The sequence below is a fragment of the Nerophis lumbriciformis genome, linkage group LG35, assembly GCF_033978685.3.
Source record: "Nerophis lumbriciformis linkage group LG35, RoL_Nlum_v2.1, whole genome shotgun sequence".
Classification (NCBI taxonomy): domain Eukaryota; kingdom Metazoa; phylum Chordata; class Actinopteri; order Syngnathiformes; family Syngnathidae; genus Nerophis; species Nerophis lumbriciformis.
In genome coordinates this window covers 13622501-13641033 of record NC_084582.2, presented here as the reverse complement: position 1 = coordinate 13641033, position 18533 = coordinate 13622501, and the positions used below count along the sequence as shown (strand labels likewise).

The window sequence follows — 18533 nt, the reverse complement described above, 5'->3', positions numbered from 1 at the left end:
CTATCGTCGGTCAATTTTATATCATTTATATCATCTTTATAGCCAAACCCTAGTTGGTCCAGAAACAAACAAAGCGATCATCTAAACACAGCATGGCTAAGAGAGAATCAGTGTCTAAGATGATGTGACGTTTTATGTTTTATTTAAAGCTGCTCCTCAAAGCAAAAGTCTGAATGGTAGAAGAATTACATATACTGTACATATATCTTACATTACACGCATAAATAATGCACATCTCGGTTAATGTTTAAAGAGACAAGAAGCCCCTGACCTACCCTGTTTCCGCTAGGTCAATGCTTAAACAGTGATAACACCGCCATGATCCTCTCCTTCGCTCTTTAAGGTCCCTCTGGAAAGCTCAGAAAGTTGACCTGAGTGTTTTTTTGGGGTTCCCCCCCCCCCGTCCCCAGCGTTCACCTGTTTCTCACCTTTTTTTTGTAAGCGGCGCCGGAAGTTGGCAGACCCGTCAGCGATCCTGTTCTGTCTCCCTGTAATGTTTATCTGATCTTGAATGGGATTGAGCTGAAGATGTTAATTTCCCCTCGGGGTTATTAAAGTATTTCTAATTCTGATTCTAATTTTAATGAGATTTTTAATTGGTGACTTTTGGTGAATGGGAAATCACTCTTGGAAATCCTCACAAATCAGAAAGGCGTCATTTCTAAAATGTACATCCTAATTCCCCATCTTAAAGAGACGTCTCTTGACAAAATTAAAAACGACTGGGAAGCAGAATTTGGTAAAGGTTTGGATGATAATGACTGGAAATAAATGATAGCACATCTTGTTCAAAGCTTAATCTAAATGGTAAATGGTAAATGCTTATACTTGTATAGCGCTTTTCTACCTTCAAGGTACTCAAAGCGCTTTGACACTATTTCCACATTCACCCATTCACACACACATTCACACACTGATGGTGGGAGCTGCCATTCAAGGCCCTAACCACGATCCATCAGGAGCAAGGGTGAAGTGTCTTGCTCAAGGACACAACGGACATGACGAGGTTGGTGGAAGGTGGGGATTGAACCAGGAACCCTCAGGTTGCTGGCACGGCCAGTCTCCTAACCGCGCCACGCCGTCCCCCACTGTATTAAACTGTATTATCTAATACAGTTTAAGGTTGTCCACCCCTAGGAAGAAGAAAATATTTCACGCCCCCCACCCCACTCGCCACCATGACTAAAAATTTCATATTTTGTCGCTAAATTTGTTATGACAATACCTCTGTATAACATTGTAAGCTTATTAAAAATAAAGGAAACAACACACCAGTATTTCCTTGTCCCCCACAGTGGTTACAGTGAAGCCAAGTGCGACATACGCTCATCATATTCTGGTACAGCAAAAAAAAAATGTTCCCCGAGGTTACGCGGCATTGCACCGTGCCCCCACACTGTTTGAGAAAGACTGACTTACCTCAACTCTTTTTTCTTTGTTGTTGTTGTTTATTCAGTGACACTTCTCTTTAAATTTGTGATTTTTAATTTTTGTTGTTACCTTTTTTTTTTACCTTCTAGTCAGTTATTGTGATTCTCTATCTGCTTGTGGTGAAGAGGAAGACAGTACATTGCTACCCACTGTGACTGAAATGTCGGACGGTGTTATTATTTTACTTGTATTATTTTTCTGTAAGTTTTGTATTTTTTTGGTATTTTTGGTAATTTTTTTTGTAGTTTTTTGGGGGTGGGGGACATAAAAAAAATGTCTGTTTTCTCAGTACTTGTATTATGATTTCCCTATCAAATGAATAAATACAAATTATTTTTAAAAAAAAGGAGACCAGTGTTGGGACTAACGCTGTAACGTCGTTAGTTTCGGCGGTAACTAGTAATCTAAAGCGTTATTTTTTTATATTCAGTAACTCAGTTACCGTTACTACATAATGCGCTACTGCGTTATTTTACATTATTTTTTTATGTAGTATCGGCTAGAAACAGAAGATCTGAGTGTGCTTTATTGCAGCGCTGCGGTGTCGTCCTTCTGTGTCACAAGGAAAAGAAAATGCGTGCTTTGTGTGGGTGGGAGCGGGGTGGGGTGGGGGGGGCTCCCAGACCGTAGTTGAGGGGCGCAGGGGAGACGTTCCTCCAGGGCCTAAGTACTTCGGGGCTAACGACCTTCACTTTACCCGGAAGTGGGTCTTTACAGCTGAGGGTGAATGACAAGGCCGACGGTTTGTTGCAACTTTGTGACTTTATTGGACGCAGCCATCCACCAAGCTAGAGCACCTGCACGCACTCACTGTCGCCGTTCCCTCATCTCTCTTGCCCACTCACTCACTGACGTCACTCACCTCACATGCTGTCATATCTTAAAGGGCCACACACACACACACACACACACACACACACACACACACACACACACATACGCTACTCTCATAACAACTAACAAGACATCATGGCGAAGCCAGAAGTCGAGTTTCTTAACATGGAGACATTCTCAATACTTTTCTTTTGTCGAGCACAAAGAAAATAACATTTTAGTTAAATCTAAGTTGTGTCTTGGATCAAAGATCCTATCTACTTAAAGTTAAAGTTAAAGTGCCATTATGTTGCAGCTATTTAAAATAGTTTTGTCAATTTGTTCTGGCCTGAAATAAATTGGCCCTTTGAAACATATCTTTGTCTTTGTGTGTTGCATGTAGACCACATTGCTTTCTGAGTTCAGTGATACAAATGCATGTCAAGTTGATCAACAGATTGTATTATTAAAATACAAAATAAAAAGAAGTAACTAAATATTTACTTTTCACAGTAACGCATTACTTTTTGGTGTAAGTAACTGAGTTAGTAACTGAGTTAATTTTGAAATAAAGTGACTAGTAACTGTAACGAGTTACTGGTTTTCAGTAATTAACCCAACACTGAAGGAGACAAGAAGCCCCTGACCTAACCTGTTTCCGCTAGGTCAATGCTTAAACAATGATAACACTGCCATGATCCTCTCCTTCGCTCCTTAAGGTCCCTCTGGAAAGCTCAGAAAGTCGACCTGAGTGTCTCTAATTTCAGACATTTAATGAGATTTTTAATTGGTGACCTTTGGAGAATGGCTTCTTGCCATCGCATATGAGAGCACTAATGGGGATGTGGCACGGAACATTCAATACTCCCACCAGGATCTGTCAAAGAGTAAAATATTTACCTTTTCACACATAGAGTTGAAAGGATCAATTGACTTTTGGATATGTTTGAGTGAAAGGCAGATTTAAATAGCAGATATCCAGTAGCTGATATCGAAATGAAAGGTCTTACCGTGGGGAGATATCACAGCCTTGCTGCATGAAGGCGCCCAGCGAGAACCACAAGGAGTTGAAAATCCCAAACTCATTGGTCTGCTCGGCGCTTTGCTGGTTGGTGTTCTGCTGCGTGGTGGTCTGGCTCTGCTGCAAGCCATTGGAGGCCGCCGCCTGAGTGGGGCTCTGCGGCTCGCCTCCTTCCTCGTAGTCGTCCGCGTGCCACTCATATGGGCTGAAGCGACTGACAAGGAAGAGCACCACGCTGACGCCAATGTAGGCAAACACGATGCACATCCAGATCTCATAAGCCAGGGGGTCCAGGAAGGAGAACACTCCAGGTTTGGACTTTGTGGGTTTCTTGATCATGATGGAGATACCCAAGGACATGAAGGGCTTGGAGAAGTCGATGACTTCCTCACGGACCAAGGTGATGGTTAAAGGAGCCACAGCCACATCGGCTTTCTGAGGGAGGGGAAGAAGTCACACTTTGTGATATACGTACCGGTAGCGTGGATTATATTACCCAATTTAGCAGAGTTTTATGTACTGCACGAAAACGGGCGGAATATACTCGTAATATTTATGTTTTTGACATTTTCACCAAAGCCTAGTTTCGACCCGACTGTATGGCTCGTAACTATTTACATAACTGATGCAGCTATCGTCTTTCTGCTTACACACACGCCTCAGTGGAGCATGGACAGGGTTTTGCTGGGCAAAACATTAGGTACACCTGTGCAATGCAATGGAACCATTTAGATGGAATGCATGGAAGCTTTACTGGGGCAAAAACTATTTGTAAATGCATATCTCAATTTGTGTGTGTGTGTAATCAGATCCGCATGCCCATATTCTAGTTGTGTCAATGTTTAGAAGTCTGTTTTTGTAAAAAAAAATAACGTGTTGAGATCATCTGTGTGTCTGCGTTTAGATTTTTGTATGTGTAAAAAAAAAATCTGACTGTGTTCAACTCTGTGTAAAGTGACTTTTGCTTCATTTCCACCGTAAAATATATGAGTGTGTGCAGCAATTTTTACACATACATTTAAAAAAAAAATTAACTTCACCTTTCCTTTACCTATACATATACTCCCCACTTGTCGATACCTAGCACCTAGTGATTTTAACCAGGCTAAAGTTAGATTCGAATGTAGGGCGATACCGATAGTCGGTACCAGACTGACACTATTTTCCTGAAATTAGAGTTAGACTTAGACTTAGACTTAGACAAACTTTAATGATCCACAAGGGAAATTGTTCAACACAGTAGCTCAGTTACAGTGATGGAAAGTGTAAGGATGGAAAGGACAGTGCAGGTATGAATAGACTAATATAGCGATAAAAAATTTAACATATATACGAATATATACATAATATGTGTACAGAATAATATATATACAGATATATTATACTATGTCTATAACATAAATACAATATATACCAATGACCATGTACAATATTACAGTATATGTGACAGCTGCAGCATAAAATATCGAGTATATGTCATGATCATTGAATCATTTTGTCACTACTGTAGTGCAAAAGTTATGATAAGAAATACAAATGTAACAAAAATATAAAAAAGAACAAAAAAAAAAGAAAATATGAAACCTTTTATCTATTTGTGAAAATGAAATAAAGTCACATTCAACCCTTTTTTCCGATGTAGACGACAGGTGAAAAACACTGTACTCAAAGTTCTTACATTTGGACTAAAGGTTCTTAAATTTGGACTAAATTATCCCACAGACCACGAAGAATGAAGATAAAAAAACACAATTTGTAATTTGTGAAAACCTTGATTCTATTTGTGAAATTATTGAAATTTTGTTTTGAATACAACTGGCTTGCTATGGGATGCATGTTCAGCAGTGTATAACTGGAATGTGTAATGTTAAACTGATAGCAACCGTCACTGCAAGAAACAGATATGTGATTGATTAGGCTATTATGAATATAATTGTATATTTAATACCGTATTTTTCGGACTATAAGTCGCAGTTTTTTACATAGTTTGGCCGGGGGTGCGACTTATACCCAGGAGCGACTTATGTGTGAAATTATTAACACATTACCGTAAAATATCAAATAATATTATTTAGCTCATTCACGTAAGAGACTAGACGTATAAGATTTCATGGGATTTAGCGATTAGGAGTGACAGATTGTTTGGTAAACGTATAGCATGTTCTATATGTTATAGTTATTTGAATGACTCTTACCATAATATGTTACGTTAACATACCAGGCACGTTCTCAGTTGGTTATTTATGCCTCATATAACGTACACTTATTCAGCCTGTCTTTCACTATTCTTTATTTATTTTAAATTGCCTTTCAAATGTCTATTCTTGGTGTTGGGTTTTATCAAATAAATTTCCCCAAAAAATGCGACTTATACTCCAGTGGAACTTATATATGTTTTTTTCCTTCTTTATTATGCATTTTCGTCCGGTGCGACTTATACTCCGGAGCGACTTATACTTCGAAAAATACGGCATATAGAATATACATATTGTATTGTCAACAAATATAAACAATGTTTTTTATTGTTGTTATTTTGCACAACAGTAGTTGTTTTTGTTTTTTTTAACGTACGTACAAATCTCAACAAGGACGCCCAGCATAGTTTTAAACACACAGAAATCTAAACACATATATATATAAATTGGAACACTGACACACATTTCTGGTTACACACACACATATTGAAATATGCTTTTGCAGGTGGTTTTGCTCTAATAATACTTCCATAGAAGAACTGTGTCAAACTGTAGCATACTGAGACGCATATTCTAAAACATTGGTTATGTATGGAAAACAACATAAAAAACACTTGTCAAACAGCTCTTCTACCTCCAACAGCAATATTTAACATATTGTTAAGTCTTGGGCAAATGCCAAATAAGAAGACAAGCAATAATTGGGTTGAAAAAGGGTTTAATTGCTACTTAATATTGCTTAGAATTCCACTTTTGGTGGTGTGTATTAGATGTATGCAGAATGTGAATGTGTACTCAATTGACTATCAAACAAAGGTGTCTTCACCCTAATCAAACTCCACATCCACAGGTAATTACTCTTCTGTATTCTAAACCCAACAAAAAGCAAGCCAATAAACAAAACATAATGTCAATGGTGTTGCCTAAAGTGAATCCAGTCAAATAGCTCAAGCATAGAGTACTTGCAGAGGTACTCTCCAGCAGAATTCCCCCACCATAAAGTAAGAGGGAAATCCAACATATAGCTGTCCACTCACCCCATACACAAGTTCTCCGACCATGCCGTTCCACATCTTGGTTTCAGGGTCTCTGGCTCCATATTTGCCGTCTGAAACAATCTTCAGTTTGTACTGGTAGCCAACATGTTTTGCTATCTCTGCAGCCAGCTCCACAATGTAGCCCTCATACTTATCATTCCCGACAAGCTGCTCATGGTTTTTCTTCAGCATCACATATGGAGACTCCTGCATGAAAGAAAGCAAAACAATACGATAGAAAAGTTTCTGAAAGAAAAAAAAAAGTACTGATCCAAAGAAACAACTTCTCTATTGATGCATGGCTATGGCACAAGCTGCAAGCATTCTTGTAGTTCTGCTCTGTGCAGCAGCAGAACAGTTTGTCAGGTTAATTAAAGCAGAGACAGTATTACGGCTCATATTAAAGCCGGATACTGTATAAGCATCACAGTTATTTATTACAATTCTTGCCTCTTAACAGCGGCAGAAAAATATACTACTAGTCTGAAGATGAAAGTAAAAAAAACAAACAAAAAAAACACCAATTATAATGGTACCTCGGTTTTTAGTATGTTCACCTAAAATATGTCTCGGTTTTTATACACTTTTGCTGTTTTGGTACGATTTAACACACGTTGGTGACTTTTTTTATTAAGTACATTTGCAAAATAACACAACAAAGAACCAAATAAAGTTGCAGCATACAGTAATAGTCTGATCAAAGTCTACGAGAGCCTGAGAGTCTATGTTTCCAGAGTGTCTATAAACGCACCATAAAGCTACGGTAAGGCTAGGTAAAAGTGATGTTAAAGGGGACATATGATGATTTTAATCTTTAATTTAAAACACTTTCTTATGGTCTAGAAAGATAATATGAATTGGATAGGCTTTGGTGTAAATTTTTCACACATATTGCTCCACAGTCACACTTAGACTTAGACTTCCTTTTTATTGTCATTCAGATTTGAACGTTGCAGTACAGATAAGAACGAAATTTCGTTACATTAGTTCATGGTAGTGCAGGATAAAAAAGCAATAAGGTGCATATATAAATAAATAAATAGGTTACTGTACAGATAAATATATTGCTGCACATAACCCGTTTTTTGAGAGTTTTTTTTCTTTAATTATTTTAAACAACATAAAAAACACAAGATACACTTACCATTAGTGCATCAACCCAAAAAAACTCCCTCCCCCATCCACACTCATTTACACAAAAGGGGCTGTCTCTTTCTGTTATTAAAAACTTCTGGTTCCTACAATATAGAATAATATAGTCTGCAAGGGATACAGTCCTTAAAGCACACATGATTGTGTGCGTTGCTGGTACAGTAACATTTTCATTAATTACTATTTTTTATGTATTTGTTTTTATATTGTTTTACTTTCTTTTTTATTCAAGAAAATTTATTTTTATTTGTATTTATTTATCTTATGTTATTCTATTTTAAAAAAAATATATAAATACATTTAAAAAAAATATACATAAAGGACCGTATCTTCACCAAACCGGGTTGTCAATGAAATCAAATTGTTGAAAAAGGGTTCTTAAAACCAGGTCCAGTTCAGATTATGTCCAGATCGGCAACACACACCTTCACCCATGTACACTGAAAACCAGGGAACACAACAGGTTGCATACAATCCACAAACAAAAATACATTTTCAAATTAAGCACCCATGTACAGTCCCGATCACATCCGAGTTGGACTCAGCAACACACACCTTCATTTATGTACACTTAAAATAGGGAACACAACAACAGATTGCATATCATATATAAACAAAATTACATTTTTAAAATAAGCCTTTGAGGACTTCCCATCTTTTTTTTTATGTTTAACATTGGGTATAAAACGTGATTATTTTATTTTATTTATTTTTGAGTGTCTAGAACGGTTTAAACAAACTTACAATATATTTCTATGGGGAAAAACAAGTTTTGGTTTTCATAGGATTCAGTTTTAAACAATGCCTTTACAATGGGTTCATAACCGAAACTGAGATACCGTTGTATATTAGATCATTTACTTCCATCCATCCATTTTCTACCGCTTATTCCCTTCGGGGTCGCGGGGGGGCGCTGGAGCCTATCTCAGCTACATATACTTGATGTTCATTTTTGTCTTCATACTTTGAACACATGACATGCATTTCCAACACAATTAGAATGGAACAAGGAGCAGATTAGGCAGTGAGGAGGCAAAGGAAGACAATAGAGATGATTAGACTTGGACTCTGAAAAAATGAGTGAGCTGGTGTGTGTGGGTGTGTGTGTGTGTGGGTGTGTGTGTGTGTGTGCAGGATGGATGATCTCTGATCCCTTGGCTGTCTGCAAAGTAATTATGTCACAGCATTTGTACACCTCACACTAATTTGGTGCTGTGAGATATGACACCAGCGGTTTGGCTTTGCCTTTCCAAAAATAGTCTCCTATCAATACTCAGATGTTTAAAATAACCGCCAATTAGGTTTGGAAAGACTACAATTCCTAGAAGTTGATATATACATATTACTTAGATATACATATTTTGTGCTGAGGTGATCTAATGCTGCTGCCATATTTCATGAGTGTAAAAGGAGGAAAAAGGGGAATTCCTTTGCAAGTTATCTAGGGTTTTCTGCTTGTTTTGGCTGAGGTTAAAGTGATCTGTTTTAGACTACTGGTTTATATATATATATATATATATATATATATATATATATATATATATATATATATATATATATATATATATATATATATATATATATATATGTCTTAATAAGGTTATCCAAAAAATAGTGCTCGATACCGTAGTAGAGCGCAATATATGTATGTGTGGGAAAAAAATCACAAGACTATTTCATCTCTACAGGCCTGTTTCATGAGGGGGGGTACCCTCAATCGTCAGGAGATTTTTTTTTTTTTTTTTTATTTAATTTTTTTTTTTTCAAAAAAAAAAAAAAAAAAAAAAAAAAAAATCTCCTGACGATTGAGGGTACCCCCCCTCATGAAACAGGCCTGTAGAGATGAAATAGTCTTGTGATTTTTTCCCCACACATACATATATATATATATATATATATATATATATATATATATATATATATATATATATATGTATGTATGTATGTATATATATATATATATATATATATATATATATATATATATATATATATATATATATATATATATATATATATATATATATATATAAAAAGCATGGTCGACTGTACATGACACTGAGAATATACCTGACTCAAACAAACATATATGCAGTAAAGATACCACGGCCTATAAATAAATCTACCTGTTCTCAACCTTGGAGCATGAATGTAGATGAATTATTTAGGCCACCACACCGCCGCACATACTGACACCATGCACGGTTTGCATGCAAATGCAAATACAGTGGAACCTCAAACGTCAAATAACACTGAGGTTTTACAAGTCAGAAGTTCCATAGTAATAGTATACATCTACACACATTCAGGCAAAGGAACTGGGTTATTGATGTTGTCACTTTGTTAAGGTAAATTGTTATGTTTTTCTAGAGCTGTTAAAAGGATAAAACATTTAAATCAATATAATCACAGGTTTGCAGTGGTTTAATTTAGAATAATTTCAATTAAATACAATTTTTGAAGGGAATATGTATGCAGTCAAAGGGTCCCTCTGATGTTGACAACATTGGCACCTATTTCTGAGTTCTGGACCTAAAAAATATGTCTACAGGTAAAATACCCCACAAAATGTATACACTAATTAATTTAGGCTTGCTTTATAATGAGTTTCATTTTGTCATGTCATTTTGGATTGCTCACTTGTACCTCTAAAATGTGGGCAGGCTTGCATCAGCTTCCTGACGTCGCCTTCAAAAGACTGGAGGCAATTTATATATTGAGTAGTATGTTTTAGTAGTATCTAATGGGTTTTTCACACAGAATTTGAAGGAATCATCAAATAGCAGGTTGTAGAATTACAACTAAAGAATCTTTTGCAAATGATGGGAACTTGAGGTAAGTATGGACTTCTCCAGTCAAATTGACTTGTGCAGAATGGCATGGACCAAATGGATGTACAGTGAACACTTTAATGATTATGACTTTGAAGAAGGAGGGTTTTGGTCTGATTTTGGATGGAAAAATGTGAAAGACTGAAGCCGAATGTGATCCCGAAGATCAGGAGACTAAGTCAGAAAAAAACGAGAGAAAAACAAGGTAAGCCACTATTAGCGTCCTCTTTTACTGATGTTTTCCTCAAGATGCTTGAGAAACGCTGAATGAGCATTAGGAAACAGGCTATGGTGTCTATGGAAGAGGAGATGGAAGAGCAGGAAAGTCCGGAAATGGTGATTCATTTAAATTTATTTTTTGCTCGTAATGTTAACCATATCAGTTTTTAAGTAATCATAGACCAGGGTGACGAAAACATGCAATGAAGTGATCACAATAATACTATTACATGCCTTTATCCACTTTGTGAATGAGGGGAAATGGACTCCAGTTCTGTAGATGACATCACATCATGAGGGTATCAAGGGATATCGAGTCTGGCGATGGGAAGGGGGTGTTTCGAGTACTGTTAGTTATCTACAGATTACGCAAAAAAATAATTGATATTATGGTAAATGACTGCCACATTCATTTTCAGGAGCAAAAAAAATACACAGAGAACTTAAAGGCCTACTGATACCCACTACTACCGACCACGCAGTCTGATAGTTTATATATCAATAATGAAATCTTAACATTGCAACACATGCCAATACGGCCGGGTTAGCTTACTAAAGTGCAATTTTAAATTTTGCGCGAAATATACTGCTGAAAACGTCTCGGTATGATGACGTCAGCGCGTGACGTCACGGATTGTAGAGGACATTTTGGGACAGCATGGTGGCCAGCTATGCACCCCTTGACTGTTGTGCCGGATAACACAGCCGGTGTTCCATTGTTTACATTCCCGGAAGATGACAGTCAAGCTTTACCATTGGCCTGTGGAGAACTGGGACAACAGAGACTCTTACCAGGAGGACTTTGAGTTGGATGCGCAGACGCGGTACCGTGAGTACGCATGCAGCTGCGGCTTCCAAACATTTGATCGCTTGTCCGAACGTGCGTGCCGCTTGTGCATGTCACGTACGTAACTTTGGGGACTTTGGGGAAATATATGTGCTGTATGAACTTTGGGGAGGTGAACGGTACTTTGGGCTGTGGGATTGAGTGTGTTGTGCAGGTGTTTGAGTTGTATTGACGGGTTATATGGACGGGTGGGGGGAGGTGTTTGTTATGCGGGATTAATTTGTGGCATATTAAATATAAGCCTGGTTGTGTTGTGGCTAATAGAGTATGTATATGTCTTGTGTTTATTTTCTGTTTTAGTCATTCCCAGCTGAATATCAGGTCCCACCTGCCTCTCACAGCATCTTCCCTATCTGAATCGCTCCCACTGCCCTCTAGTCCTTCACTCTCACTTTCCTCATCCACAAATCTTTCATCCTCTCTCAAATTAATGGGAAAATCGTCGCTTTCTCGGTCCGAATCGCTCTCGCTGCTGGTGGCCATGATTGTAAACAATGTGCAAATGTGAGGAGCTCCACAACCTGTGACGTCACGTGCATATCGTCTGCTATTTCCGGTACAGGCAAGGCTTTTTTTATCAGCGACCAAATGTTGCAAACTTTATCGTCGATGTTCTCTACTAAATCCTTTCAGCAAAAATATGGCAATATCGCGAAATGATCAAGTATGACACATAGAATGGACCTGCTATCCCCGTTTAAATAAGAAAATCGCATTTCAGTAGGCCTTTAATAGTGAAATGACGGTAATCTGGACACTATGGGTCTTTTAACCTGAATTAGTCTGTTAATTTTGACAGCTGTCGTTGTATTATAACCACTGGTACATTTTTCTGACCTTTTAGTTTCTGTACTTTAAAGTACATTTGTTTAGCTTAGACATTGTAGTTAAGTGTAGCCGTGGAGTGGAGGTAGCCAGGAGTCAATGCAAAGCGATCACAAGTACAAGTATCTGTACTGAAAATCACAAAAAACAAACACAACATAAAACATTACTTGAAAGCCTTGAAGGGATTCGGGACAAAAAGTGTCAAGGACCATTTCACATTTAATCTCATCTCATTTCAAATCAGCACAGCTCTTGATTTGATGTTAGACTATTATGCACGACACTACAAAACAACAGACAATTTTTTCCTCGATAGTTGTTGGTTTGATGGGTTCATTCTCAGGGCTCGTTGCAGCCTTAGAATGACAGCATAAACCTCAGCAGAGAATTGAAATACAAAACAAAGTTTAAAGCTTCTGCTGACAATTTAAACCAACAAAAATGCTATTTATTATTAAAACAGCCTGTGAATTCGACCGAGCAAAAAACAAGGTGCAGATTTCAAGTGAAACCAAGCTCATCAAAGTGTTGCTTTAAAGCACATCCAGTCTACTTTCCTCCAGATTTCCTTCTCATGCAGCCGGCGCAAACGTGGTATTGAGGCCTCATGTTGGCGGAACAGCACATCGCCTCAAGCACCAGGTTGGCCAACAAAAAAGTTAAAAGGTGTAAAAGCTCTGCTGCTACACCCTTCAGCCTAATAAATGTTAACACCTAATCTCTTCTCTTTGGTATATAGAGACTCAAAAGCAATTTATCTTCCCTGAAAGGGGGGCACTGATAGGAGATTATGTCAGTGAAAGTTATTTTGGGTTTGTACTCTTGGGCGACTGTAACCTTCATGTTTAAAGGAGGATTCTTGTGACTGATTTCTGATTAGATTCCAAAACTCACTTTATAGCTAGAAGCACTTTTAATTCAGGCGAACAGACTGCATTACTGTTTGAGCCTAGTAAAACACTTCTGCAGCATTATGACACAAATCTGTAGTCTTCTCTATATCAAACAAATGCAGCGTGAATGTGTTAAACTGCTGCTACGCCATAGCAACTCAGGAATATGCTCCTGTTCTACTCCTCACAACTTAATTCCGTGAATTTCTCTGAAGGAAACGGCTTAGTTGAAATCCTTCAACCCATCAACCTTCATAGCAGAGATCAGCTGCACACAAACTGCCTCACTCGACCACGGAATGCACACAACATGTCTAAAATCAGCTATCTTGCATTCCATCCAGAAAATGGAAGGTTTGCTCCAAGTCCAGTAATAATACATGGCTGCTCTGATGCCGAGAGATAAAAAGCATTCATACTTGAAAACACACCAGATGTACAGCCAGTAAACTGGAACGGAGCTGCAGGCATTTCTAGACACTGAATTTGTTCTCTGATATCAAATTTTCTGCACGAGGCAGAATCTGAGAACATCCTGTGCCTGCATTGATAGAATTACATCTTTATTATTGTCCTCTGTATACAAACCAGGTGTTTTCAACATTGCTCTTAAATTCCAATGAAATGTCAGGAATAACTTTGCTGTCAGATGAATTGGCCCGCCATTGTGTGCTGTTTTATTTATAAACTCTATCTATTATACAGACACCAGCTGCAGTGTAATCTCTTTACAGACCAATGAATACAACTACAATATTAAGAACATCTCGACTGTTTTGTACGCTCACTTTTTCTTGATTAGTTATTGCTGCACCGCCATTGTCCCCCAGAACAATTTGTGCTATTGATTTGAAAAGGTGTGGAAAATATTACTCATGCGGCATTTGTCAATTACTGTACATTTGGGAATGCCAGTTGAGATCATGTTGTAAAGGTGAAATATCCTCTTAAGGATTTGGTAACCATCAGACCATGTTGGTTAGTGAACTGTGAAAAACTGATAATGTTTGATGTGTTGATGCGTGAAGCTTTTCCTCACGGTGTGTTTGCAGAACATTCGCTGTAAATAGCACACAGAATGCCTTCTTCTGAATCAGTGAAGAATTCCCACACGATCGACGCCATGTTTGTTTACAGTGAGCTGGGAGGAAGTTCACGACGCTTGATTTGCTTATCCTAACCCACCTACAGCACAGTACAGATAATCTCTCTTATTGGAGCATTTTTTTTAATCGGCTTTATCGGTATGATAATTCTTCATGTCGGCCTGATAATTATCTGTTCCATATTTATGGTGCATCCTTACCTTTGATCTAAGGCTTGAAGATACTGTACACATTCTTACTAGAACAAATGAAGCTGTTATGAATGGTATACAATGGAATTGTTGTATTTTTTGTATTTAGTGTATTAAATTCAGCAACTAGTGTTTGGATCCCACTGTACGCAATATCTGAAGAGCATGGAAAAAAGCATTTCACTGTGGTGTATTCTGCATGTGACGAATAAAACCCTTGAACCTTGAACCTCTAGAATTGAATGCCCCAAAACACAGACAATTTAGAGTTTGACAAAATTGTCTAGGAAGAGATGTTTCAAAATTCAACGAAAACAACTACAAAGACAACCCTTGGTCTAAAAGTAGATGCTAAGGTGCATTTCAGCAATACCTCTCCAATGTGGAGTTTTCCACCCACCCATGTTTTATACTGCTTGTACACAATAGGGCAGTGAGTACACCCTGGACAGGTCACCATACAAACAACATTCACACTCACATTCACACCTAAGCACAATTGAGACTCTTTATTTAAGCTAAAATGAATGTTTTTGTAATGTGTGAGTAAGTTGGAGTAGCCAGAGAAAACATGCATGCATGGGTAAAACAACGCAAATGCACTCAGAGATGCCCAAACAGAAATTCACTCACTCTCCTTACTGTGAGGCCAACGTGCTAACCACTGAGCCACTGTGCAGTTGTTCTAAGGGGAAATTGTAGTTACTTGGAAGTCAACCAGCATTACAGTTCAACTTATGAGGTTCCACTGTGTTTTGAAGTTGCTGCTGCATTTCATAATTAGGCCAGTAGGGTCAGCTTAGCATTACTATGTCTGTTAAAGGGGAATATTATCACCAGACCTATGTAAGCGTCAATATATACCTTGATGTTGCAAAAAAAAGACCATATCTTTTTTTAACCGATTTCCGAACTCTAAATGGGTGAATTTTGGCGAATTAAACGCCTTTCTATTATTCCCTCTCGGAGCGATGACGTCACAACGTGACGTCACATCGGGAAGCAATCCGCCATTTTCTCAAACACCGAGTCAAATCAGCTCTGTTATTTTCCGTTTTTTCGACTGTTTTCCGTACCTTGGAGACATCATGCCTCGTCGGTGTGTTGTCGGAGGGTGTAACAACACGAACAGGGACGGATTCAAAATGCACCAGTGGCCCAAAGATGCAAAAGTGGCAAGAAATTGGACGTTTGTTCCGCACACTTTACCGACGAAAGCTATGCTATGACAGAGATGGCAAGAATGTGTGGATATCCTGCGACACTCAAAGCAGATGCATTTCCAACGATAAAGTCAAAGAAATCTGCCGCCAGACCCCCCATTGAATCTGCCGGAGTGTGTGAGCAATTCAGGGACAAAGGACCTCGGTAGCACGGCAAGCAATGGTGGCAGTTTGTTCCCGCAGACGAGCGAGCTAAACGTCTAAATGTCTTGGCTCACACCGTCCCTTATGCCACCGAAGATGATCAAGAGAAGAATATCGACCCTAGCTTCCCTGGCCTGCTGACATCAACTCCAAAACTGGACAGATCAGCTTTCAGGAAAAGAGCGCGGATGAGGGTATGTCTACAGAATATATTAATTGATGAAAATTGGGCTGTCTGCACTCTCAAAGTGCATGTTGTTGCCAAATGTATTTCATATGCTGTAAACCTAGTTCATAGTTGTTAGTTTCCTTTAATGCCAAACAAACACATACCAATCGTTGGTTAGAAGGCGATCGCCGAATTCGTCCTCGCTTTCTCCCGTGTCGCTGGCTGTCGTGTCGTTTTTGTCGGTTTCGCTTGCATACGGTTCAAACCGATATGGCTCAATAGCTTCAGTTTCTTCTTCAATTTCATTTTTGCTACCTGCCTCCACACTACAACCATCCGTTTCAATACATGCGTAATCTGTTGAATCGCTTAAGCCGCTGAAATCCGAGTCTGAATCCGAGCTAATGTCGCTATAGCTTGCTGTTTTATGCGCCATGTTTGTTTGTGTTGGCATCACTATGTGACGTCACAGGAAAATGGACGGGTGTACATAACGATGGTTAAAATCAGGCACTTTGAAGCTTTTTTTAGGGATATTGCGTGATGGGTAAAATTTTTAAAAAAACTTTGAAAAATACAATAAGCCACTGGGAACTGATTTTTAATGGTTTTAACCCTTCTGAAATTGTGATAATGTTCCCCTTTAAGTCCTAAAGGGGAAATGTGCACTTTCTAATTCCATTTTCCGCAAACTCACCAAAATAGTAGTGACAATGTAAGTTCGGTTCTGAAGGCCATAAGTCTCATTGCTGCCTCTCATAAACGTTGCGGTGGTCACATACTTCTCATCTTCATTCCAGTAGCCAACCTGAACAAGGACGGCAAACCAGTGTCTTAAATGTATCAAACACCGTGAGAATGACAACCGTGTGGTTAATGTGCCAACTCTCTGAATGCTTACCTTTTTGGGTCCTGATGGAGCCAGTTCCATGACACTAACAGTGTAGTTGGTTCTACGGCCTTTCTCGTTGAACTGAATATGGCCAGTCAGTCCTTCTATACGAACCTGAGTTTGAGATATTGAGTCAAAATGTGGGACTTTAAATGTGAAGGATAGCAAAATATGTACAGTCTATGTTCTGCATGTATAAATACAAATTATGTGATGTACAGTGTTTGTGTGGTTTTCATATGTACGAGACCTCAGCATCTGTCTCCCTGCGGAGGTGAATGACAGACGGAGTGTCCGTGTACAGTGCACAGTGTTTATCTTGGCGGTGCAATGGAGTTAATTGAGCGAACACGGCTTCATTCTACAGCCCATCCGCAGGCAGATGGCTCGATTGACACTGAGTGGGTCTGTGCACAGACGCTCTGCAGACAGAGCCTCGGGCTGCCTGGTCATATAAGTGCAATTACATCTAGGTCTGCAGAGAAGATATCTTTTTCTACTTGACATTAAGTCAGAAGTTCTGGGGTAAATTAAAACAATTAATGTGATGTTACTTTATTTTGTGGGGTAATTTACTAAGAATGTGCTTCATATTGCCTAGGTTTACAGAAGTGGGACGGCGTGGCGCAGTGGAAGAGTGGCCGTGCGCGACCCGAGGGTCCCTGGTTCAATCCCCACCTAGTACCAACCTCGTCATGTCCGTTGTGTCCTGAGCAAGACACTTCACCCTTGCTCCTGATGGGTGCTGGTTAGCGCCTTGCATGGCAGCTCCCTCCATCAGTGTGTGAATGTGTGTGTGAATGGGTAAATGTGGAAGTAGTGACAAAGCGCTTTGAGTACCTTGAAGGTAGAAAAGCGCTATACAAGTACAACCCATTTATCATTTATTTATTATAAGTGTCACAGCTCAGGCCACTAGCTCTTATTTCATTGCCAAATATTAAATTTCTCAACTCAATTGCTGATGTCATATCACATGATGATCAAAACTGAGAGTTATTGCCTCAGGACATTGTTTACTAGCCTGGACGTCACTTTTGATACAGGGGAGCTTTACTGTGACTTCATGTGAACTTTAGATGACAGAACCACGGACCTAATTTGCTCAGCCAGCCCCAGCTCAGGAGCGGTTAGTCCATGTGCCACTCAGGAATGGCTGTAAGACTCCATGTCTATGTCTGCGAGTACAAGGTTTTACTGTGTTTGCACAGACCTGCTGCAAGGCTCTCTGGATGTCTATGCCCTGACCCCAGGGAGCTGGTGGGTTAGCAAGACATTCTCCAGCGTTTCCTCTGCGCGAGATGTCTATTCGTTGTCTCCTTAAGTTCTGGAACGCTGTTGACATGACTTTTACGCCATCGTATGTCAGAGCTCCAGTGTACTGAAAATACAGAGAACACATTTTTTAGACTTAAACTTAGACTTAGACAAACTTTATTGATCCACAAGGGAAATTGTTCCACACAGTAGCTCAGTTACAAAGTATGGAAAGGGTAAGGATGGAAAGTAGACTAACAATAAACCATAGTAGCAATATAAAA

General features: G+C 38.9%; 1 protein-coding gene across 4 annotated transcripts in view; it reads right to left on the bottom strand.

The window, feature by feature from the left end:
- Positions 1–18533, bottom strand: part of gria1a (glutamate receptor, ionotropic, AMPA 1a) — a 203946-nt gene that overhangs the window by 75453 nt on the left and 109960 nt on the right. For all 4 annotated transcript variants that reach the window (XM_061927716.2, XM_061927717.2, XM_061927718.2 and 1 more), the window contains exons 7-11: positions 18206–18373; positions 17002–17106; positions 16798–16908; positions 6498–6704; positions 3255–3700 (exon numbers count right to left, since the gene is read on the bottom strand). In XM_061927716.2, coding sequence (XP_061783700.1) covers positions 3255–3700; positions 6498–6704; positions 16798–16908; positions 17002–17106; positions 18206–18373 — 1037 coding nt within the window. The remainder of the gene's footprint in view (positions 1–3254; positions 3701–6497; positions 6705–16797; positions 16909–17001; positions 17107–18205; positions 18374–18533) is intronic.